Consider the following 23,653-nt stretch of genomic DNA (forward strand, 5'->3'; position numbering starts at 1 on the left):
GGCGCCTTGACCTCTCCGGCCCTGGGTCTCCCCCTCCCAGGCCCTCCCACCGTCCCGGAGCCTCCCGTGCGCCCCCAGCTTCCCTCCTATCCAGCCCGAATCTCCCCACCGCGGGCGCGCGCCCCTGCCTGCTCCCCTCCCCCCGCGGGCGCGCGCCCCTGCCCTGCGGCCCCCGAGCCGCGCGCGCACGCCCTCCGCGGCCCCGCCCCCCGCGCCGCCCCCCGCGCCCGCCTCCTGGCTCCAGCCGCCCGGCCGGCACTTCTACCCAAGTTGCGGTGAGAGTTGGCCGGGGTACAGGGCGGCGCGGGACCCGAGGCTCTGGCCTGGGCCGACGACGGACGGGCGGACGGGCGGCCAGCGCTGGGCTCCGGAGGGGCCGGGCGCCATGGAGAGCGCCGAGCCCCGCGCACGGCCCGAGCGTCTGGCCGAGGCGGACGGCGGGCGGCTGGTGGAGGTGCAGCTGAGCGGCGGCGCCCCGTGGGGCTTCACCCTGAAGGGCGGCCGTGAGCACGGCGAGCCGCTGGTCATCACCAAGGTAAGGCCGGTGACAGCCCAAGGGGCGTCCGCGCGCCCCGGGCGCTCCCAGGTGTATGGCTCTGGTTCCGGGTCCCGGCCCCTCCCTCTCCCTCACCGGGAAGGGGCCCGGGAGCCCCCCAGCCCCCACACCGGGCGGAGCCCGCCGAGGCCAAAGCGGCTTGCACCTGCGGCCTGGCCAGAGGTCAGGGCAGGGACTTCCCTGCCAGCCTGGGGTGGGGGCCTCGCCAGGGCCCTGGCCACCCAGCCCCGAAACGGCCGCCAACCCGCTTGGGTTCCCATCGGCCATCAATATTTACTGACTCGGCTCCAGTCCCGAGCCCTGGCGCCGAGCTACCTGCCGAAACTTGCAGCAACTTCTCCCTTTAGACAGGCTAGGGAAAGAGGGGAGCCCCGACGTTTCGTTCGAAGAAGGGTGTTTTGAGAGGGTGAGGGACGAAGGAGGGGGGGTGGGGCTTGCTTTTGAGCTTTCAACCTTCTTTCCTTGTAAAAGAAAAATCTACCTGAAACTTTGGAATTTAACAGCGGTACAGCACACCCCTCTGAAAACAAACAGCCTAATAAGCAACCGACCCTGTGTGGGTCAGTTTGTCTGGGAAAGGCTGGGCCTTGCCCAACCTGGGGACAAAGTTTCCTTTACCATTTAAGATTCGTGGCTGTTGGAGGCCTGTGAAGGTGACTTAGGGCTCCCGGCCTCCCGCAGCAGGAAGAACCAGAGAGCCTCCCTCGGGTAATGCCTTTCCACGGGCTGCCCCAGAGCCAACGTGACACCAAGCCTTCCTCTCCTTTCTCTGTGCGTGTGCAGGTTCAGAACTGGAGATGTCCTGTGGGTGGGGCTTGTGGAGACGGTGTTGGATTGATCTGGAACAGAGCGAGGCTGTGTTTTGTTACAAGTTGACCGAGTGTGAGCGTGTGCACTGTTAGTCACTGTCCCTTCATGACGGCTCCGGGGCTCATGCACACCCGCTCCCTACAGTTTTCCAAGGCGGTGACCTTTTGGAAGCACAGCCCCAGGCCTCGCGTCCAGGTCCCTTTCGGGGAGGGTGCGAGCCCCAGCCTTTCAGCTGGCTCTTCCCAGGGCCTCAGGGTGGGCTCCTTGCCCCCTTGCTCACAGCTGTTAGCAGGCCCTTACCTGTGTGAGTTTCAGGACTGCTGAGGTTGCCCTTGCCTGGCTGAGGGAGCCTTGTGAAGGAGCCCTGGTGGTGTGGTGGTTACTCGTTGGCCTGTGATGCTCATGGTCAGCAGTTTAAAACCACCAGGCACGCCTCAGGAGAAAGAGGCTTTCTGCTCCATCAACAGTCACAGTCTGAGAAACCCACAGGGGGCTCTGTGAGTGAGTCAGCGAGGTACAGTGAGGTGATGATGGCCAAGGAAGCAAAGCCTGCTATGTCCACTGTCAGCACCCCCCACATTTCATCAATAAGCTGAGAGGCTGGGTACCAACCCTGCTCCTCAGATTTATCTGTTGACTGCCTGTCCAGAGGGCAGCCCGCTTTGTTGCTCTCACCCGGTCTCAGAAGACTGAGGGCAGTTTATGCTGGACAAACTCAGCTGCTTCATCAGAATCTGTAGAACGGGGGTCCCTTGTACAGGTACCCCAAGTCCTAAGATTTGGTAGCTCCCACCCCCCGTGTCTGAGAGGCCCCCCCTTCTAGACAAGTAGGGAGAGTTAGTGTCCGCACTGCCCAGTGGACACGTTCCAGGGGTGTTGGGGGGATGGGGCGGGGCAGACAGCTTGCTCCCGGTTTTGCCCTTTGGCACTCTCTCCGGGTATGTGATTCAGGTTGGTTTTAGAAAGCTTTTGTGACCGCACTGGGAGTTTGGTGTGTGCTCAGCTTTTCCTCCTTCAGGAGTTTCACAGGAAAGAAGTGCTGACGTGTCTTATCTGACTGAGGTATCCGGAGCCCCGCCATCAGCTGCTATTGTTGGGCGTCCTGTGGGCCAGTGGGAATGGTCAGCCCTGACAGGCGAGGTCCACCTAGAGGTACTGTGAAAGAAAGACCTGGCGTTCTACTTCTGAAAGCTCCCTCCCCACTGGAGTGCAGCTGCTCACGGATTAGGAAGGGGTGTGAGGAAAGCGTCCACTACCAAGTAGAGAGAGGAAGGAGCGGGCTGGGATAGGGACCATACTCCCCAACCTGCCCCCTGCCACCGTGGAATCCCTTTAGACTCAGCGTGCAGCTAACCCACGCAGTTCCCAAGTTCATCACCCTGGACTTCTCCATGGAGCCAGCTGCCTGGTGGGCTTCCACAGCTTACCTTTGGGCTGAGTGCTTCCCCACCCTGCCTCTGGGGCTCTCTGTGATAGAGATTGGGGGCAGATGCTTTCCCCTCTCTGGCTGGGGTGAGTCCAGGCTTGCTTGTTCCCAGCAGCAACTGAAACCTGTGTCACAGCTGGTCAAATGACAAACACACACACTGGAATGAAACAGGTGCTTGTAAAGTCCTGGGATGTCGCACAGCCACCGTGCGGATCTGAAGTAGATTGGTGCAAGATCAAGTCACCTTGTAGCCAGGAGTCATCTAACCGCCTCCGAGACTCCTGCCCAGCAGCTGTGTGCAAACCTTTATTTCCAGTCTTATTGGCATAGTGCAAAGGGTCAACACCTTCGGCCACTCACAGAGAGGTCAGGCGTTTGCGTCCAGTCAGGCAGCACGATCCATGTGCCTGGCAGCGATTGGGATTCAGAAAAGCCACCTATTGGAAACCCCTGTGCACACACGGCCGCCTGGCTGCACCAGGGAACTGGATCCCAGCAGGTTTCTGGGCTATGCCACTTGGGGGTAGATTGCCGGGTCTTTCCTCTGAGGCACCTCTGGGTGGATTCACACCTCCCGTCTTTGGGTCGTAGCCCAGTGAGGTCACCACCTGCAGGTTTGCACCACCCAGGGCCCAGGAAGGGGGTTTCGGCGTGTTTTTGTCTTTTTGCTCTGACTATAGTATAATTTCCTGTGACAGACCTGTGTGTGTGGGTGGTGGAGGTCAGAATCCAGTTCCCCTGTCTTGTGAAGTCTCAGGTGGGCTGCATGCCAGCCTTCTGAGTTCAAGAAGACTTGGTGTCCCATGACTGTCCACCGACACACCAGAGCCAAGGTCCCTCCCCACTGCCCACTTGGAATGGCTGAGAAGCACTGGGCCAGCAGTCGCCCCTGCTCGTGAGTCAGGGTCTGCCTGAGTTTCACTCCATTAATACAGCCAGGGCTGGGGGACCCCACACAAAGGAGACAAAAGCACTGACCCACAGACTCGGGCCTGCCTTGCCTGCAACTCTACATGCCGCCCCATGAGCCATGCCTTCCAGGAACCATGCGTGGGTTTAATGAGCTAAAGAACCATTGAAGGAAAGATGTTCCTTGCTCATAGCGGCCGTATGTGCACAGGTGGAAACACTGCCTGGTCCTGGGCACCCTCACAGTCTCTGCGGATCTGCAGCCCATGGTTGCAGCCACCGTGTCAGCCCACCCCCTACAGTCAGTCAGTCCTCCTCTTCCCAGCCCCTCTGCTTCGCCACGTGTGATGGCCTCCTCTGTCCTGACGACATGTCGAAAGGACAGAGACCCAGTCTCGCCCTGCGTGTGCCTGAGGAACCTTCTGGCAGTCCTTCTTTCTCCAGGATGGATCTGTTTGCCTTTGGGCGGGCAGCCCAGGGTGCCTCCACTCTGCTTCCCAGCACCCACAGGCAACTACGTAACTTCTCTGCTCTCCCTGCTTCCTTGCAGGCAGATGAGGTGGCAAAAGGTCTGGCACAGAATTGTGCCCGGGCTATTGCCTGCTTTTACCTACTCAGTGTAGCACCGGGGGACAGCTGTTCTGAGCCGAGAATGGTGTTGCAGGGGGACACTTAGCGGAGTCTGGAGAAATTTGTGGGTGGGGCGTTGGTATTTGCAACCTAGTGGGTAGTTGTTGTACAGGATGCTACCCAGCTTCCTTCAATGCACAGGGCAGCCCTGCCACACAGAGCGGGCCAGCCGTAGTGCTTGATGAGAAGCCTCCTGTAAGGAGGAGTTGGCATTAGGTGTGGCACAGTTACTTAATACTGCACTGCAGGCCAGCCGTCCCAGCCACTGCTGTGAGCAGATGGCACTGCTAAGGCCCTAACACGTAACCTGCCAACATCCCCCCCCCCCGCCCCCTCCCCTGCACAGAGGGCCGAGTGCTGGGCTACGAGCTCGACTGTAGGCACTGTGGACTCACTCAGACATGCTAGCTGTCCTGAGTTAGGGGTGGCTTAGTGGCAGCTGGTTTGGGGATAAAGGGGTCAGACACCCAGTCCAGGTTCCAAAAACGGACACTTGGAAGTGCTGGCATTGCTGAGGCTACAGCAGCCATGTCCATCGATGGTGCTCCTGTGATTAGCACGGGTCTTCCATCCAACCGACCCTCGGAAACCCAGAAAGCCATATCCACTGCCTTCAGGTCAATTCCAACTCCGCCCCCTAAATAGGCTTTCCTAGGAGGCTCCAGTCTACTGCAGCCATAGCCACCTTACCTCTTTGCCCTCACCTGACAGTGACAGTGCTGCAGGGCCACTGAGCCTGAACCGCAGACCTGGCAGCAAACAGCATGGCCCTGCTTACCAGGCAGGGCTGAGGGGAGGGAGCTGCATTCCATAGTAACTGGAGGGGCTCACATTCCAGAGGGATGGTTCTGGGACTTCATTGGGAAGCATTCAGTCTGCCAGCTGGGTGTTAGCCGCCCCCCTGCAGCCTGAGGAATGTTTGCTGAGGGTCCTAGGCCCTCCCAGGCCCCAGTGCCCGAGATGGGATAGTTCCCACTGGCTGATCCCCAGGGTGCCTGGGGGAAGGAACCTACTGGAGGAAGGGGTGGAGGAGACCTGCTTGGCTCCCTGGAACCCCCACCCAGAACTAGAGCAGTCTCTTCCTGGGGCCTCCGGTTGACTCAGTTTCTGGGGCAGGGGAAGGGGTTTGTCTCTCTAGCACCCACCTTGGACTCACCCACTTGGGGGTCCCAGAGCATGAAGGCCTTCCGTGACTGTGACCCAGGCTACCTTTTGCTCTTGGTGGCCTTGCTGATTTCCTACGTCTGGCCCCATGTGTGAATGTACAGACGCATGCCTCTTTCCCAGCCCCACCCGCAGCTCTTTTGGCGGTCATCCTGACGGGAGCTGATGGCCAGGTCTCTGCGCTGCTGCAGCTGGGTGGCCGACCAGTGGTGAGCAGTCCAGTGCTCTCTGCTCCTCCTGCCAAGGACCTCACTTCCTCTCCCATCCCAGCCCCGCCCCGGCTGGGGCGGGGCATGTCTGTGGGGAGCATACAGGCAGGTGGGGTGTGCTCTGGAGGGCCTGGGGCCCCTGAGGACTAAGGCAGAGCTGGGTGTTCATAGGGTAGGAGGTGCTAATGTCCAGTGAACAGCCCTATCAACTGGTTTGAAAAGGGGCCACTTTCTCTGTGGTCAGGCTGAGTAGGACTTAGTGTTGTGTGTGTGTGTGTGTGTGTGTGTGTGTGTGTGTGTGTGAGAGAGAGAGAGAGAGAGAGAGAGAGAGAGAGAGAGAGAGAATGAATATGAATGCAGGAGAGTAAGTACGTGTGTGATCATGCCACCTCCTACATAAAGACGATGTAGCACCTTAGGCCCTTATATTTGTCCCAAGAGCCAAATTACTGTCCTCGTACCAGGGAAGAAGAAATAGGGCCTGTTGCTCTTGGTGACCCCACTCCCCACTGCCCAAACCACCCCCACCATTGGGCTGTTGTGAACCATAGGGTTTTCCAGGGCCTATTTTTGGAAGTGGATCAACCAGGTCTTTCTAGTCTCTCTCAGTCCAGAAGCTCTGCTGAAACCCAGCAACACCCAAGCCTTGGCTGACCATTGGGCAGTGGCTGCCTGTAGGGAGCTGGGACGTGGTGGGTGGCATTGGATTCTACCACTGACTCTCCCCCACCCCACACACACTCCTTGATGGTTCTGTGTGTAATTCAGCAACAGTGACTGCTGTCAGGGAAATGAGTGCCTGGTCTGTCAGCGTTGAGGGCTGGGGGCCTGCTGCCAGTCGACCCCCACCCACTGTAGGGCATTGCTTGCAGCCCTCTCTGAGAACAACCTCCAAAGGAAGGAAGGCCTCTTGAAGACTCCGTGTGGCCAAAGGAGCCATTTCTCCGACCAGCGCTGAAACTCCTCCTCTATGGTACATCTGCCCTGGTAACCAGCTTTGCAACCCCAACCCCAACCCCACTGCCGTGGGGACCGGTCAAGCTCATAACTACCCTAGGCTAGAGTAGAACTGCCCCTAGGCAGGAAACTTGACGAGGGCAGATAGCCCCCTCTGCCTCCAGTGGGACAGTGGCTGGGGTGGGGGTGGGGAGTAGCAGTGAACTGCAGACTTGGGCTTTGCGGCATGGTATGGAACTCACTGCCTCCCTGGCTTTTAGCTGTTATCTGTCATCCATTCTTTGCCCACTCATGCTGGTTCTGCCTAGTGATTCTGGCGCCCGGCTGGGTGCTAGGTTTGCGGTCTTTCTCTCAAGGTGCAGCTGGTGGTTTAGAACTGCTGACTTTGTGGCTTGAAGCCCAGCATGTAACCACTACAGCCCCCAGCCTCCTGCTATGGTCACCAGGAGTTGTAATTGACTGCACGGCAGTGGGTCTGAAGCAGAGTGGGGGAGAGCTCAGTTGCTGGCTGAAAGGTCAGCGGTTGGAACCCACCAGCTGCCCCACGGGAGAAAGAGGTGGCAGTCTATTGCTGCACAGATGACAGACAGCCTTGGCAACCAAGTGGGGGACCTTCTCTTCTGAATTGGAGTCCACATGACAGCAGACAACCATGCCAAGGAAGCTAAACATTGGTGCTGGAAGTGCCTGTGGGTGCCTCAGAAGAAAGGCCTGGCTCTGCTTCCTCCAGCATCGCCCTGAAGACCCTGTGCAGCCCAGTTCCAGCTTGTGGGGCTGCTGTGAGCTCGGATCCACTGATGGCAAGGGTGTGTTTTTCTTTTAGCTTAGTTAGAACAATGGTGTATTTAAAAAAAAAAAAAGTCAGGCTAGCCTGCTTTGGTCGAACCTGCTGAGTTGCTCAGCCAAAGGTCATACTTGTTCCGGGAGGAGGCAGGGTCTGGCCCTCTGGGAGGGCCTGGGGGCCTGGCGCTGGGTTGGAAGAGGCAGCAAGGTTGGGATCTTCTGGTCAGAGGTGAAGGAGGCTCTGTGAGCCAAGGTTTATGAAGGTCAGGGTGGGGGCTCTATGTCCTCAAGGCGATGTCGCACTTCCTTAGAGTGTCTGGGTATCTCTTTTAAGGGTTTGTTTGTATTTTTATCAAAGGGATTCTTGTAAAACAGTCAAGTCATGCTAGCTGTTGATCTTCCCCTGCCCTCCTCCCTTCCCCACGACAAAAGTTGCCACTTTGTAGCAATCCCTCTGGCTTCCTCTGGGTCCACAGCCCTAATTTAGGACAGTGTGGGTCTGTCTCTAACTCCTGGGTTTGTAAGCTTGGGGGAGAACTTGGTGGTGAGCTCTTGGCTCTAGGAGACCTGGGGCGTGGCTGCTGCTCCAGGGAGAGGTCTGGCAGCCTGCTGGGGGTGGGGTGAGGAGTGGCTTAGCCAGCCCTGTGCTGTTGGTGGCTAAACATTGACTGGCAGCTCCCAACAGCACCAGCATGGTCTTCCCACTCTAGACATCCTACGGGAAGGGGCAAGCTTTTTTCACCACACTCCTGCCCTGCCCACCTCCTGCTCATCTCATGGAGGGCAGAAGGAAATATTCCCCAGTCTTGCACCGTCTCTGCAGCCACTGGTCCGAGGCCCCAGGAGGCTCACCTTCCAACATTCAATCATACGTGGTTCCGCTGTGACCACTCGGTTTCTCATGGATTGGTTTTCAGAAGTGGATCTCCAGTTCTTTCTTCCTAGTCTCAGTCTGGAATCTTCACTGAAACCTTTCTACCCTGCTGGTATTTAAAATACGGAGTCAGAAACACGGCCTGGTCCTGTACCGTCCTCACAACTACCCCTCTGCCTGACCTCCTTGTTGCAGCTGCGGTGCCTGCCCACCTCCACAAGGGCATTCCTCTCCTCCACTGTCCCTTCACTTTACCAAGCATGGTGTTCTTTTCCAGGGGCTGGTCTCCCGATGACATGTCAGTACGTAAGATGAGGTCTCCCATGCTTGCCCCTGAGGAGCGCTCTGGCCCTGCTTCGTCCGAGACAGATCTGTTTGTCCCAGTAGCACTCCGTGGGCTTTGAGTACTCGTCTCTAGCTCCACAGTGCACATGCATCTATACTTCTTTGGTCTTTCCTTGTCCAGTGTCCAGCGTTCACGTGCATAGGAGGCAATGGGGAATACCATGGCGTGGGTCAGGTGCATCCTAGGCTCTAAATGTCTGCAGGTACATCCAGATGCACACTTTAGTCGCTAGAGTAGCACCCTTGCTTTTCATCACTCTAAAGAGGTCTTGTGCAGCACATGTACCCGAAGCAATGTGTCTTTGGATCTCTTGACTTCCACTTCCACAAGCATTTAACTGAATCCAAGCAAGACGAAATCCTGGACGACTTTAACCTTTTCTGTTTCTCATGATGTTACTTATTGGTCCATTGTGAGGATTTTGGTCCTTATATAGAGTTGATAATTCATACTGAAAGCTGCAGTCCTTGATCTTCATCAACAACTGCTTCACGCCTCCTTGCCTTCAGCAAGCAAGGTTGTGCCATCCAATCCAGTTGATGGCAACTCATAATGACCTTATAGGACAGGGTAGAGCTGCCCTTGTGGGTTTCTTCTCCCTTTATGGGAACAGAAAGCCCCATCTTTCTCATTTTGAGCTGCTGGTGGTTTTGAACTGCTGACCTTGTGGTTAAGCAGCCCAGTGTATAACCACTATGCCACCAGGGCTCCTTGGTGTTTTGGTTAGATGAGGGTGTTTTCTCTCCATGCCAGTGACCTTGGGAGCTGGGCAGCTCTTTGTTGTAGGGCCTGTCTGGTTCCTTGTGGGAGTGTGACCTCATCCCTGGTCTCCGCCCACTAGGTCTCAGGAGTGTCCAGGTAAAAATGTCTTGCAGGTACATCCAGATGCACCCCCACCCTGCCACCTCGGCGGCAATCGTATTCGTTGTTGGTTATTCTGATGGCCGAGCTGAGCCTTGTAGAGAACATTCCTTCTGAAAATCTGTAAATCTCTGGCAGCTCCACAGGTAAGTGCTGGGCTGGGGGAGATAGCCTGCAGCCCTTGGGAAAACCGCTGGCTGTCTCCGTCTGCAGGAGCCCACTCATGTTGTCAGGTGGGTTCGTGCCCTTTAGTCCCAGAGTGCAGCTCTTGCCAGGCCTGCCCCGTCCTCCCAGCCCTGGCCCAGTCCACTGTTACGGCTGAGAATCTGTGAGTGGGAACCCACTGAAGGGCGCTCAGCAACAGCAGCAGGGCCACGGTGGTTCTGTTTGTGGCGTTTCCTCTGCACTTTATGCTTGGAGTAGCTCTGGTTACTCGTTGGGCTTGTCACTGTAAGGTCAGCAGTTTGAAACTACAAGCCACTCCTCGGGAGAAAAACGAGGCTGCCTACTCCTGTAAAGATTTACAGTCTTGGAAATCCACAGGGCCAGTTCTGTCCTGTCCGATAGGGTCGCAGTGAGTCAACACCGACTTGCTGGAAGGGAGAGACATTTGGTTTTGGTTTATTAGTGATGACTGCTCCAAGCCTTCCCTAACAGTGATGCCGCCATCTCCTTTCCCAGCACCTGGTGGGGTCAGTTTCTGCAGTTGTCTGTCTAACGGGGCCCGTTTGACCTGAGCAGTGAATCCCATTCTCACTGGCTGCGGAGAACTCGGTGGTAAACTGCTTTCCCTCCACGCTTGGAAGGTGGGCTTCCATGTTCTGCTGGCTTGGGCTTGAGATGCAGACCTTTCTGCCTCTGCACCCTCTGTCTGCAGTCTTGTTTGTATCCTCTGGGCTGAGCTGCTGGTTCCCAGGTGGCACAGTGTGTGGTGAGAGAGGTGAGGACAGAGGGAGCAGGAGATACGGAGCAGGGGGGCCATGTGTTGCTGCCTTGAGAGGACTGCAGTCAGTGCCATGAAACAACGTGTGTAAGTGTTTCATGGCAAACAGAACTGCTCTGGAAGCCACCCAGTTCACAGAATACTGGTTCTGTTTCGTCTTTTTTTTTTTTTTTAGAAGGAAATGTGTCTCTTGTGCTTGGTCCAAGGGTTCTGGGGTGACACCACTGGTGATCTGAAAATACTGGTGGTTTGAAAGGCTTGGTGAACACCTTCCAGGGCACCTCAAAACCAAACTCAAACTCCCTGCCATCCAGGCACTGCCGGCCTGTCATGACCCTGTAGCACTGGGTGGAATTGTACTTGTATATTTCTGAAACTTCAACTCGATGGGAGTAGAAAAGCCTCATCTTTCTCCCATGGAATGGCCTGTGGTTTTGAACTGCTGACTTGTGGTCAATAACCCAATGTGTAACCACTATACCACCGAAAAACTAGCCACTGGAAAAAACCCACTGAGCACAGCCCTACCGGGATGCACGTGCCCCCCCCCCCCTGAGGCAGGGCGGTACAAGGGGTCTGTGCGTTTATAATTAACGCGTATAAATGTATTCGTGACGAGACTATTAACAAAAAACCTCTACTGTGCGCTAGGTGGGAATTTGCAGAGTCGACCTGTAGTCTTACACCCCCACAGCGGGTTGGCAGCCACGTGCTTTAACTTCTCGACCCTTGTCCTCACTCCCTTCAGTCAGTCCCGACTCAGTGACCCCACCGGGAAGGGGAGAACGGCTTCTGTAAGTTTCTGAGCCTGTACCTCTTCACGGGAGCCGAACAAAAGCTTCACCTTCCTCCCAGAGAGCTAGCTCCTAGTGGTGTTGAACTGCTGACCTTCTGGATAGCAGCCTAGTGGGTCACCACCAGGGGTAACCCTAGGGAGAGCTCCCTTATGCCCATACAGGAGGGCAGCCTGCAGAAGGAGTCCCTCTGGTGTCCAGGTAGTATGGAGGGCCCCCCCACCCATTTTTACCACTTAGGATGAGCCTGAAGACACGCACAGCTGCAGGCTACTGCCTGCCTTTCTGGCTCCAGCTGAGGGTATTGAATTTACACTCCCGCCCTCCCTGCCCATGATTGCCTGGCAGCCGTGGAAGAGGTGGGGCAGGAGCCCGGGAGGCCCAGTGCAGAGACTTGGCCCCCAGCTGGGGCCGCCCAGGGGCAGAGGTGGCCGCCTGATGTCAGGGACTGGACCTTTCTATGGTACTGGCCTCTCCCTTATAGCGACTGTGGTTGACTGGGAGGCTTACAGTGAACACCATCGTTCATTGTGCGGCCTCAGACAGAGGTATTAATTAGGATCCAATGCGGCAGGCCTGCCTTACCCAAGGGGATAGAACACAGACACACCGGCTGGACCTGGGAGAGACAGGCACTCCAGAGCAGCACTGTGGACGATGGCCCCGTGGGGCAGGGGCAGCAGGCCTGGAAGTCTGGGGCATTGGGGGGAGGGGGGACATTCCTGTTCCAGCGCTGAAGCATGACCAATGGTGAGGTGTGGGGGCGCTTGGTCCCTCCAGTGGAGAGCTGGCCATAGATCTCCCCTGGAGGAGCAGGAGGCTTGTTGTCCGTGACTTGCAAATTCCAAAGGTGATGAAACACTGTGTCCATGTAGCTGTGTATAAACACGACTCGCATGTGTCCGTGAATTATAAACGGAGAGATACTTATCTGCCCTAATTGTGCGCGTGTTCAGACCTCTGTTAGCTCGATGCTTTTAAAAATTTTCTCTGGGTGCACTGACCTTGAGACTACATTTAAAACGTTGGAAATGGAAGTAAAAGTTTAATTAGTAGTAAGTAGCCTCAAACATAGAATCATTGCTGGCAGTACCAGTATATTAATTATAGCCCCTACCCCCATGGAATTTCTTGCTCTGTACCATGTAGGACTAATTATTAAATACTTAAAGGTAATTTTCATAAGAATGATCTTTGGCGTAGAATGGTAGCTTTTATTATTTTGAAATACCGTAAATACTCATGTATAAGCTGAGTTTTCCAACACATTTTTAAGGCAGTTCTTGTGGTAAAATTAGGTGCGTTGGCTGATATTCGGGGTGGCAAATACTTGAGTATATGCGGTAGATTACAGGAACTCTGGTTGTATAGTGCGGTACTTGTTGGACTGCTAACCACAAGGTCAGCAGTTCAAACTCACCAGCTGCTCGGGGGGAGACAGATAGAACTTCTGATCCTGGAGAGAGTCACAGCCATGGAAGCGCCAGGAACAGCTTGAAGGCAGTGAGTTTGGTGTTGGTTTGGTTTGGTTTGGTGGCATGCACATTTAGCTGCTAACAGAAAAGTTAGGGTTTGAACCCACCAGCTGCTCTAGCCTGAGAAACCCAAGGGTCATCTCTTCTTAGTCTTGTAGGGTTGCTCGGAGTTGGAATCGACTCGATGACAGGGGAGTTTATTTGGAATAAAAAGTGGCACATGTTGTGTTTGAGTGGTTTGTTTGCCTGGTAATGTAGACTTTTGTGGACAGCAGTGTTAACAAAACCACCACCACCATCACCACCCGGCTCCCCGGTCTTTTATGTTGGTCACAGACGTCAGTCTTCCCAACAACTGTGATTGTGTGAGTGTTTGGGTACACGTGGCATTTCTTAGCGCTTCATTGTGGTTCCATACCCTTCCTGATGAACGACAGGTTTACAAGGAAGGCTGGACTTGGACACCTGGAAGGCCAGGCCTGCTGCTGCTCCTCACACCAGACATGTTAGGACCACCGTGTCCCACAGCTGGTGCTATCAAGGTGGGGCAGGGGAGGGCCAGTTGCAGAAGGTGGTGTTTGGGTGGAAAGTGGTCGACAAGGGCAGCAATTTGGAGCCACCAGCCACTCCTCAGGAGAAAGGCGAGCTTTCTACTCCTGAAAAGAGCGACAGTCTCAGAAACTGGCATTCCTACCCTGTCCTGTAGGGCTACCATGAGGCGACATTGAGTGGTTGGCAGTGAGTCATTTTTTCCTTCTTTTTTCCCCCTGCGTGTAATGTTTCAAGCTTCGTGCTATGTCCTAGACTATCCCTTTTCCTGGTTGAATAGTACTCCCTTGTGGGGCCAGCAAGTTGTGTTTGTTGGCCCATCAGGTGCTGCTTGCTCCTTTGACTGTGAGAGTAGACAGCTAGCCCCTGCGTGCATTGGTTATTTTTGACAGGCAGGTGCCCAGAGCAGGGGTGCTTTCTGAGCCCCAGGGGACTCCCGGGGTTTCTGTGAGGCTGGGCAGAGGGGCAGGGCCAGGCTGTGGCTCCCTGGGTGGCCATGAGGACTGTGGCAAGGGAGGAGGATGTCTTTGGGGTGGCTGGAACAGAGAGACTTGACAGCAGACCCTGGAGTGCAGGTGACTGCCAAGCAGCAGCCGACTGAGGAAGACCACAGCTGCAATAGTGGGCAGTGGTCCGAGCCTGGAGGCAGAGAGGTGAGGGGCTAGCCCCTTTTCTAGTGACACGGCAGATGTTTTCCCAGGTGGGTTGATACTCCCAGGTTTACAGGGGGCTCACCACAGCTCTGGTGGTGTAGTGGACTTTCTGCTCCCATAAAGAGTGTCAGCCTCGGAAACCCACAGGGGCAGTTCTGCCCTGACCTGTAGGCTCACCATGACTTGGCATGGACTCGATGGCAGTGACTTTGGTTTGGTTTTATCCCCACCCTGCCCAGCAGTGGGCAGCCTCAGCCTCACTTGTCAGGAATTCACAAGGCACTCCATAACCAATGTGGGGAGTCAGGATCTTGGGGGCAGGGTGGGGCGGAGCTTTTTTAGTTTGTGCTCCAGGTTAGGAACCTTGCTCTACAGGCATTGTGTCGGCCACTGGCCTGGGTCAGAGGAGTCCTGTGCTCCACAGGGCTTTCAGTGGCTGAGTGAATGCCAGGCGGTCTTTGTTATCCATTCCCATCCCACTGGGTCTCCATGTAGAGCAATGTCCCCACCATTGACTGCTTGTGAGTTGTTCACGGTCCCAGGCAGATTTTTTGTGCTTTAACCAGCCTTGCCGTGTTGGCCAGGGGCTGGCTGGAGACCATTGTCAAGTGAGCAGTGACTCCTTTGGGGCTGGCTGTATTGAGGGTGTAGGACTGCACGGTTGGGGGCTGTTCCTGGGGTGAGGGCATTGGGGGCAGCTGGAGCCCAGGAACAGAGCAGCTCACTGCCGCCGGCAGGTGGCCGCCACATGGAGGGTGGGCTCTGCAGGTGGCCTAGGAGGCAGGTGACAGCCTCACCCCATTGTGAAAGGCACCTGCTTGCTGTGGTGGACTGGGGAGCATCCTGGTTCTCAGGCGTGCTCACTGGGTGGGGCTTGGCGGCTTCCTGTGCCATGGGATCGCTCACTGACTGCAGCATAGCCTGGCATACTTTCCTAGGCCTGCAGTGTGGCCGCCTCCGGGCAGTTTGCATGCTCTCTCAGAGTAGAGGCTGAGACTGGACCTTAGAGGGCAAGGGGGCCAGTGGTGGTCTCCCCAATGGGCCCGTGGAACACACGCCACATAGCGGTGACCAGTCTTTCTCCTTATGCACAAAGTGCGTACCCTTCGCCCAAGGTCCTCACCGCCTGACCCCATCACCCTTGTGGGTGGTGCACACGGTTAAGTGCTGGGCCACTAGGCGAAAGGTAGGAGGACTGAACCCACTAAGGGCTTCGGAGTTAGTCCAACTCCTTCAACCTCATCCATTGCTTTATTGCAAAGGGGAAAAAAATACTAGCTGTGATAATCCTCCCTGTCTCTCCCCCCCCCATGTTTTTCTAAAGCAAATTCCTCCCTGAGGCTCTTTGAGAATGTAACTCTTTAGACGCACACAGTGTATTAGGGCAATACGCTGGACATGGACATCCCTGACTCCCCCATACATGATTTCCCCGGCAAAGGGCCCCTCGGGGCTTCCTGGTTTTGAAGCTCAGTAAGGGGAATTCCTGAGGTAGATACATCACAGAGGGGTGGGGAGGGGGCCTCTTGTGTGTGCTTTCTGCTCTCCCGGCAGCCCTAGCCAATGCTCTGAATAATGTATATATGTGGGGGGCTGGGAGTGGGGGTGGGGGTGCAGCTTGAAAGTGGCAGCTGGTTTTTAACTCAGTGCCGTCTGCTGCCGGCCAGAGCGAGGGTCAGCATGAACTGGACATCAACTGCACAACTACTAGCACCTCAGGGGACCCCATCCCCAATTGGACTTGTGTTGTCCTGTTAGATTCTCAGGCGGACATCCCCCACGGAGTGTGACCCGCCACCCTGTGTCCATTCCACAGCTCTGCAGTCTCAAGGGAGAGAACCAGCCAAAGGGGTCACTCACTGGGTGACCCTGCCAGACGGGGGGGGCACCATCTGTGCATGACTCACTGTTCCGCATTCTGCTTGCTCAGTTACTCACCGTGCCCTGAGTGGTCATGGTGTCACTGGATGTAGAAAGATCTTACATCACAATTCTGTTGTTCTTGTTGTTGGGACCACCCGGTTAGTTCGGACCCATAGCAACCCATGTAGAGCAGAACTCAACACTACTCGGTCCAAGGGCATCCTCACTGCTGTTTCTTGGGTGAGCCCATTGTTGCCGCCACCTGCAGGGGCGGGGAGGGCCTTCTCCATCACCAATCTTCCTCTTCCAAGCATGATGTCCTTCCCAGGGACTGATCCTGCCAGGACATGACCAAAAACTTTCTGCCACCCGCCTCACTGGCAAGGAGCATTTGGGCTGTACTTCCTCCAAGACAGATTGTCTTCCGGCGGCTGGCCCGAGCTTTAATTCCGTCTTCTCCACCAGCACTGGCATTCTACTGCATCGGTGCTCTGGTGTGTCTTACTCGTGGTCCAGCTGGCCTGTGCATACGAGGCAATCGAAAACCCCATACTTACGCCTGGCACGCCTTAGTCCTCAGTGAGACCTTTGTTTCTAAACCCTGGACGAATTCCTTCGCACCAGAGGCGCCCTGTGCAGTAGGAGCTCTGGATGGACCCCTGCTTTCACAGTGCTGCTGGAGTTTTCAAGTAAAATGAAATCCTTGACAGTGTTGATATTTCCTTTGTTGCTGCAGGAGTTTTGTTTTCCCCCAAGGAAGTGTTTGATCTTTATCAGGGTTGCTTTAAGCCTCTCCACGTTCAGGCAGCATGGTTGTGTTGTCCGCACGTCTCTGGTGGCCCAGCTTGTCCAAGTATTTGCTCAGCACGCAGATTGAGTGAGCGTGGTGAAAGGATGCAGCGCCGACTCACCTCTCCTGATTTTAAGCCATGCCGCACTCTGTTCCAATGATTCTGCATCCTGTCTGCGTACACAAGTAAGCATGTTTCTGGTATTCTGTTTTCAGCCAAGCTTTACCCGACATCAGCAGTTATGTCCCTTTTCCCGAGCCCTCTTCTGAGTATGACTCAGATTGCTGTCATGTCCCTGGTGATGTCCTGCTACAGCCATCCCTGGCTCCATCACTCACTCACAGCCAAAGAGTCGATGTTGACTCGTAGTGACCCTATGGGTTTCGGAGGCTGAGTAGAAAGCCTCATCTTTCTCCCGTGGGGCAGCTGGCAGTTTCAAACTACTGATATTATGGATCGCAGTCTAACATGCAACCACTATGCCACCAGGGCTCCTATTAATGATGCCATTGGGTGTTTTCACATTCGATTGGGTCTCTTTTCTTTGGGATGGGCACAAGTATGGACCTCCAGTCGCTTGGTCAGGTGGATGGGGGGTGGGTGTCCGTGGTGCGGGTGCCACTGGGGACGCCATCCCTAGTGGCACCCCTGTAGTCAGCTCTTTGCTCTTGGCTTCTCTTTTCCAGTCTCCCAGGGAGGTTCATCCAGTCTAGGTTTTCATCGGAGGTTGTCCTTGGCTCCGGGCAGGGGTCAAGGCCTGGAGACCATTGGGTTGTCACAGATGTTGGGGGTAGGGGGTGTGACTGTGTATGACTCTTGCTCCATGCCCTGCAGCATAAGATGGCGCCCACTGCAGGGAGCCATGGTCCAACCTGGTGAGTGGGCACTGGGTTGAGTAGGCTTCTGGGCGCAGGGTCAGGGGGTGCTGGCTATCGGGGGTCAGGGTCAGGTTGGGTGTTGGCTGTTAGGGGTGGGATCAGGGTCGGGGTGCTGGCTGTCAGAGGTGGGGTTGGGGTGCTTCCAGTTGGGGTGGGGTCAGGGGGTACTGGCTGTCGGGGGTGGAGTGGGGGGCTGCTGACTGCCAGGGGCGGAGTCAGGAGTGCTGGCTGTTGGGGGTTGTGTCAGGAATTAGGGTCAGGGGGTTTGGGTGCTGGCTGTCAAGGGTGTGCACTGTGGGAGTGTGTGTACACACGAGTGCGTGTGGTTGTGTGTGGGAAGCACCTAGTTGCTTTTGGCATTTCACTAAGGACACCAGCCATGTGAAATTCCAGAAACTCAGTGCCCAGTTTCCAGAGGGGCTGTTCCCGCCCCCCACATTCCTTTTCCCACCAGGTATTCTCATTTCACTCATCCCTGCCGCCCCTGCTGCAGAACCCAGTAATGTCTGAGGGGAGTGATTTGTCAGAAGTGGGGGGGGGGGACATTTGCAAGTCACAGGAGTGGAGACAACTAGGGAACAATTACAGGTGGAAGCCCTGGAATGGGAGATTTGGAGGAGACCCATATTGAGCCCTCTCAGGAGCCTGCTGGGGGCGACAACATCATTGCCAACACTGTTTGACTGCCGTCTTTGAGCTGGTCACCATTGTTTCTGACTCTGCCTGTCAAGAGATCTGGTTGCTGTGCAATGCTCATGCTACTCCTGTTTTCCAGAAGCAAGATTTAAGATGGGGAAACTCCATCCCACTGCCATCAAGTTGATTCTCCACCCAGAGCCAGGCCATCTACATAGGGTTTCCCACATTGCGGGTCTCTATAGGAACAGACTGCCTCATCTTTGTTCCCTTGGGCTGCTGCTGGGTTCAAACCACCGACCCAACCGTTAGCAGGCCTGTGCCTACCCAGCAGCGTCCCCAGGGCCCCCCTCCTCCGACTCATAGTTTCCCCCACATGGATATTGTTCTGGTGTCCCCCATGTTAAACATTCACATCTGTTCAGAGCTGGCTCATAGTGCTGGGGCACAGTGTCCCCAAGTCACAGCTCATTTAGGGTGCGTGCGAGGGCACTCGAGCAATGAGGATGCCGTTGGGTGCTGTGCAGGCCTTGGCCCCATGAGGCTACAACATGAGTCAAACGGGCGGGACACAGCAACGACACAAGGAGAAAAGTTCTGACCATCCACCTCCCAGGACTTAAGATGGGCTGCCCTGAAAGCCAGCCAGAGTGGGGGCTGTTTGAAAGTTGTGAAGCCTCTTATAAGGAGCGGCGTGACAGTGCTGCAGTGGGTCTTTCCGCAGCAGCCCCTGGCAGGCACAGGCTCATGACCACACAGGACAAAGGTGGGCTCTGCTTCCTGGGCACCTGGCTTCGGCGTGGGCTCTGTCCCCGGAGAACCTGTGGGCCCGCAGAAGGAGAACTCAGTGCGTGGTTGTCAGAGGTGCAGATTGGAGGCCAGCTTGCTGTGGAGGAGGGCAGGTGCGGGTAGACAAAATCTGAGGGTCCCCCAACTCAGGGACCCCCCTCCTCCTTCTGGAGTGTTGGCAAGGTCCTCCCTGCTAGCTTGCTCTTGCACAAGTGTCCCTGAAAGGTGGTTGCTGCCCAAGTAGGTTTCTCCCTTTGGGATTGTTGATTTTGAATCATATTGCCTGCAGGCCAGAGCTGCCCCCAGGCATGGAGGGAGGGTGGGACCTAGGGACAGAAGGAGGGCGGGTTGGTTTCCTGTGCTGTGGATATTGAGGTTGGGGTACACACTGTTGCTGAGGCCTCCTTGCTCCTCAGAACCAAGTCGGGTTTCACTTGTGGTCTGTGCTGGTGAAGATTGTATCATAATACACACAGGGCTGCACCACAACAGACGTGTCCGCCCGCCTGGCCTGCTGTAGAACTCTCTGGCCTGCCAAGGGTGTGTGTGTGTGTGTGTGTGTGTGTGTGTGTGTGTGTGTGTGTCTATTGGGGGAGGTCGCGCATTTCTCTTCTGCAGGTTTGGGCCAGTTCCCTGCCTCCCACCTCTGAGCTCCACTCAACCGCTGTGCTTACTCCTACCCTTTGTGTATGCTTCTGTAGGCTTTCTGAATATCTGCCGGACCCAGGGCGGCCCTCCCCTGGCCCACAGCCTATGCACAGGGGACTGGAAAGTGGCTCAATGCGACCCCCAGCATCACTTGCAGAGTAGACCCTTGTGATCACAGGGCTCTCCGGGGCTCATTTTCAGAAGTGCATCACCAGGCCTTTCTTCCTCATCACTCCCAGGCCACATGGGCACATGCCAGCCTCGCTGACACGGTGGCTGCTTGTGATAGGTGCTCAGTTCAAAAATTGGCCCTGGGCTGCATGTGTGCGTGTGTGCAGGGCGAGAATTTTACCCAGGAGCAGCCCTCCTGGGTACAGGTATCCTTCCTTCTCCTCACGGAGAGCCTGGAGCCCAGACACATGCAAGCAAAGGCAAGCAAAGGTGTGGGTGCCCCCTTCCGCCCTCCAAGAGCCAGCCAGCCAACCAGGTCTCCAGGCTGGCACTCTGAAGGGCAGGCTGGCAGGTAGGCTCATCATCCTCTGAGGACCTTGTGTGGTATTTAACATAGCCACTCAGGAAGCCCTCTGGCTAAAGGATTCTCTAGTGGTTATGCATTGTGCTGCTCACCAATAGGTCAGCAGTTCAAGTCCACCTGCTGGTCTGTGGGACAAATATCAGGCTGCCTGCTCCAGTAAAGAGTTAAAACTCACTGTTACTGACTCACTGCGTCCCCTGTGGGTCTCCTCACCTCCTTGGAGTCAGTGCTGACTCACGGCGCCACCAAGGGCTTCTGAAACTATAACTGTTAACAGGAGTAAAAAGCCCAGTCTTTGTCCCATGGAGCCGCTGGTGGTTTCAAACTGCCAACCATGCGGATCACAGCCCCACTCGTGACCAGTACGTCTCCAGAGCTCCTCCAGGAAAGAGTTGCAGCCCTGGAAACCCACATTGGCACTTCTGCCCCTTCCCATGCCATCGCCGCAAATCAGAGTTGACCTGATGGCAGTGGTGTTGGTGTGTGGGTTCAATGTAGGAGTCTTTCCAGCCATGATATGGATGCAATCAGCCCTGCTCCCTCAGCCTGCATCGATTTGTTTGTGGTAGCTGCCGCCGCCAGGCGGCCTTGGGTCCTTAGACTGCTCGGCGTCCAATCTCATAGGTGGGTGATTGTTCTGAGGGCAGCAGCCCCACCCATGGCTGTGGGTGCCCTGGAGTTGATGGCACTTCCAGCACCCTGGAACGACGGGGTGGGGGTGGGGGTGGCGATGCCCATCAGTGCTGCTTTCTTCACAGATCAAGGGCTAGGACTTTCCCCTCAAGCCAGTGGGTGACTCTGAACCACTGGCCCTTCTGCCACTTGGGGCTCTAGGAGCCTTCCAGGGCTGGAGGCAGCCCCTAGACAGGGCCTGCGGGCAGAGACAAGCGCGGGAGGAGACCCACGGTGGTGCGGGCAGAGCCAAGCCTGGGAGTAGCTCCTTGGCAGGGGCTCCACGCAAGGCCAGGGCTCGGGGAACCCCTCAGTGGGGGCTGTGGGTAGGGGAAGGGTGGTATACTGCTGAAGAGGGCACCCTGGATGGTATGGAGATGGAGGAGGGAGGGAGGGAGGGTATGGTTCGAGAGGTGCACCCGCCCAGCGAGCAGCCCCACAGGTAACCGGAAGCCCGAAGAAAAGGCCCCACATTGGGTATGTGCTCCTGCCCAGGAACCTGCCTGGCACCTTGGAGAGCCACCCTCCCCACCACCCCTCGCCAGCTTCCTGTGTTTGCACCATACCTCCAGTCCCTGAGCCAGCCGTCTGTAAGGCAGAGCTCCCCAGGAAGCAGGCTGGTGCTGATCTGAAGACCCGAGAGGTGGGCAGACATGGGCACAGCAATGCTCAGGTGGGTACTGACTGTCCGCAGGAGTGAGGGCTTGCAGGTGAGGGAGGTGTCGTGGCCTACACCTGGTTGATGGGTGGGGTCTGCCCCCAGGGCTCATGGTCAAGCCTCCCTCTGGGGAAACCTCAGAGTCCAGCGTCCTGTGCCTACCCTTGGCCATTCAAGGTGACCCTGCCTTAATCCTGAAGTATTCAGCTTTGTCTTAGAGGTTGCTGTTCATTTTTGAGTCCTTGTGTTCAGTGGGCTGAAGTGTGGCCACCCTGAAGAGAGCTGCCCGGTACAAAGCCTTCCCTGCCCATAGTTGCCACCCATACGGTGACCTGATGTTTCCAGGACTTGACGCCCGTGCCCTCCAGCCTGGTGGTCCCCAGGGCTGCAGAAGGAGGAGATTGTGTGCGTGAGGAGGGATGAGTGGAGGAAGGGCCACCTGGGAGTCAGCTCAGCCCCTACCCCCTCCTTCAGTGCCCTGGTGGCTGCCCACCCTTCCAACAGGTGGCCTCAGGCCTGTGGTCACAGCACCACCCCCCACTGCCCTGCAGTCAGGCCGGTTCTCACTCCCAGCCACACTCGGGCGGGGGAGGGGCGAGTCTGACCCTCCACGCCACCATAGCTCCTCAACCTGGAGTCTGGGAACACAAGACCAGGAGCCATTTTGGGGGTGTTGGCCCAGAGGCTGAGCTGAGCCTGAGTCTTCCTGGGAGCACCAGCTGAAAGGCTGGGACAGCAGAGCAGACTGGAGGGGCCTCACCAAGACCAGGGCAGACTGCAGCAGTGTGAAATGAGGTCAAGGCCCACACTCCAGGCTCCAGTCTCCAGTCTCCAGGACGCCTGCTTGGGAGACTACAGCAAACCAGCCTCCACCTCTGCAGGGTGGGCATGGAAAACTCCAGACTTGTTTGTGGAAATGAGGAGCCCAAGGCCTGCCCCGATGGCCCCTGCACAGTGTTCTGTGGGTTCCCAAGGCTATACTTCTACAGATGTGGGCTTATCCACCTCCCAGGGAGGTGCTGGTACCCCAGCCTTGAACCACCAACCTTTGGGTTCGCAGACGAGTGATTTAACCATGGCGCCACCAGGGCTTGGAGCCTTGGAGGCCTGGGGGCTGCCCTGCTGAGCCCTGCAGGGTCACCATGACTAGGGTATGGGGGAGCAGGAACGCTTGTTTGCAGACTTGCTCCAAAAGTCACATCCCCCAAGTATTAGAAAAATGTGTTTAGTGTGGTGTGTGCGTGACCCCAGGAAGCCCCTCTGAATTCTTGTGCTTGGGAGGAAGCCTGTCCTCCCCCAGCTCCCCAGGGCTGCAGGAGGAGGGGAACTTCTGCAGGCTGGGCCCCATGGAGGCTGTGGACATGAGTTGTGGGGATGCACATGCCCCGTGCAGCTGTCCTGAAGGAGCCTGAACCGTGGCAGGACACAGTTCTGCTCGCATAGGTGCCAGATTCATAGTGTCTGCCGAGCAGTGGGGCTTGGGGAGGGTCCTCGCATTCCACACAGGAGACCGGAGTTTATTCCTGCCAGGGCACCTCATGCACGGCCACCACTGTCTGCTCGTGACGTGTCACAGGTGCTGTGTTCCTGCTCAGGCTTCAGCTGAGTGGGGTGAGTGTGCACGTGTGTCAGCTGAGTGTGCACACTTAACATGGACAAGGAAGAGAGTCTACAAATTAGTCTCGGAAAGCCTACAGCATTACTTGAAACTGCTAACACCTTCACCACTGCCTCCTCTACCTCCTCCATCACCACCTCCATCTCCACCACCTTCACCACCACCACTACCACCATCTCCACCTCCACCACTATCTCTACCACCACCACCAAGCACCACCTCCACCACCACTACCTCTTCCTCCACCTCCACCATAAAAAAGGTTGCAGTCTGATGCCTTTTAATCTCAGAGTGGTCTCTTGCCCAGATTGAGCTCTGTGGCCCCTCCCCTCGTGTCTCCTGGGGGCTGAGCTAACCTGCAAATACAGAGGCTTCATACTTTGGGATTTTCAAAGGGATTCCCCCCACCCCCTCCCTGCATTCTCCCACCCAGAGAAGGAGAGGGGCTGGGAAGGTCAGTGGAGGCATGGGGGGGGGGGTTGGGTTTCCACAAAAAGCAGCCCAGATCACCACCCTGGCTCAGGAATGCTGGCTTGCATTCCACTCTGTCTGTCTGGGTCGTCTGTCTGTGCCTTTGAAGTGAGGACTCTACCGGCTGCTGTGCAGGGAAGGGATGAGGCTGC

At 56.3% G+C, this 23,653-nt stretch overlaps 1 protein-coding gene across 2 annotated transcripts in view; it reads left to right on the plus strand.

Moving 5' to 3' along the window:
• Window positions 1–239: 239 nt before the first annotated feature.
• The window catches only part of SHROOM2 (shroom family member 2), a 102,818-nt gene continuing 79,404 nt past the window's right edge, over window positions 240–23,653 (plus strand). For both annotated transcript variants that reach the window (XM_075539455.1, XM_075539456.1), the window contains exon 1: window positions 240–535. In XM_075539455.1, coding sequence (XP_075395570.1) covers window positions 386–535 — 150 coding nt within the window. In that variant the 5' untranslated portion in view covers window positions 240–385. The remainder of the gene's footprint in view (window positions 536–23,653) is intronic.

The sequence above is a fragment of the Tenrec ecaudatus genome, chromosome X (assembly GCF_050624435.1).
Source record: "Tenrec ecaudatus isolate mTenEca1 chromosome X, mTenEca1.hap1, whole genome shotgun sequence".
In the NCBI taxonomy this organism is placed as follows: domain Eukaryota; kingdom Metazoa; phylum Chordata; class Mammalia; order Afrosoricida; family Tenrecidae; genus Tenrec; species Tenrec ecaudatus.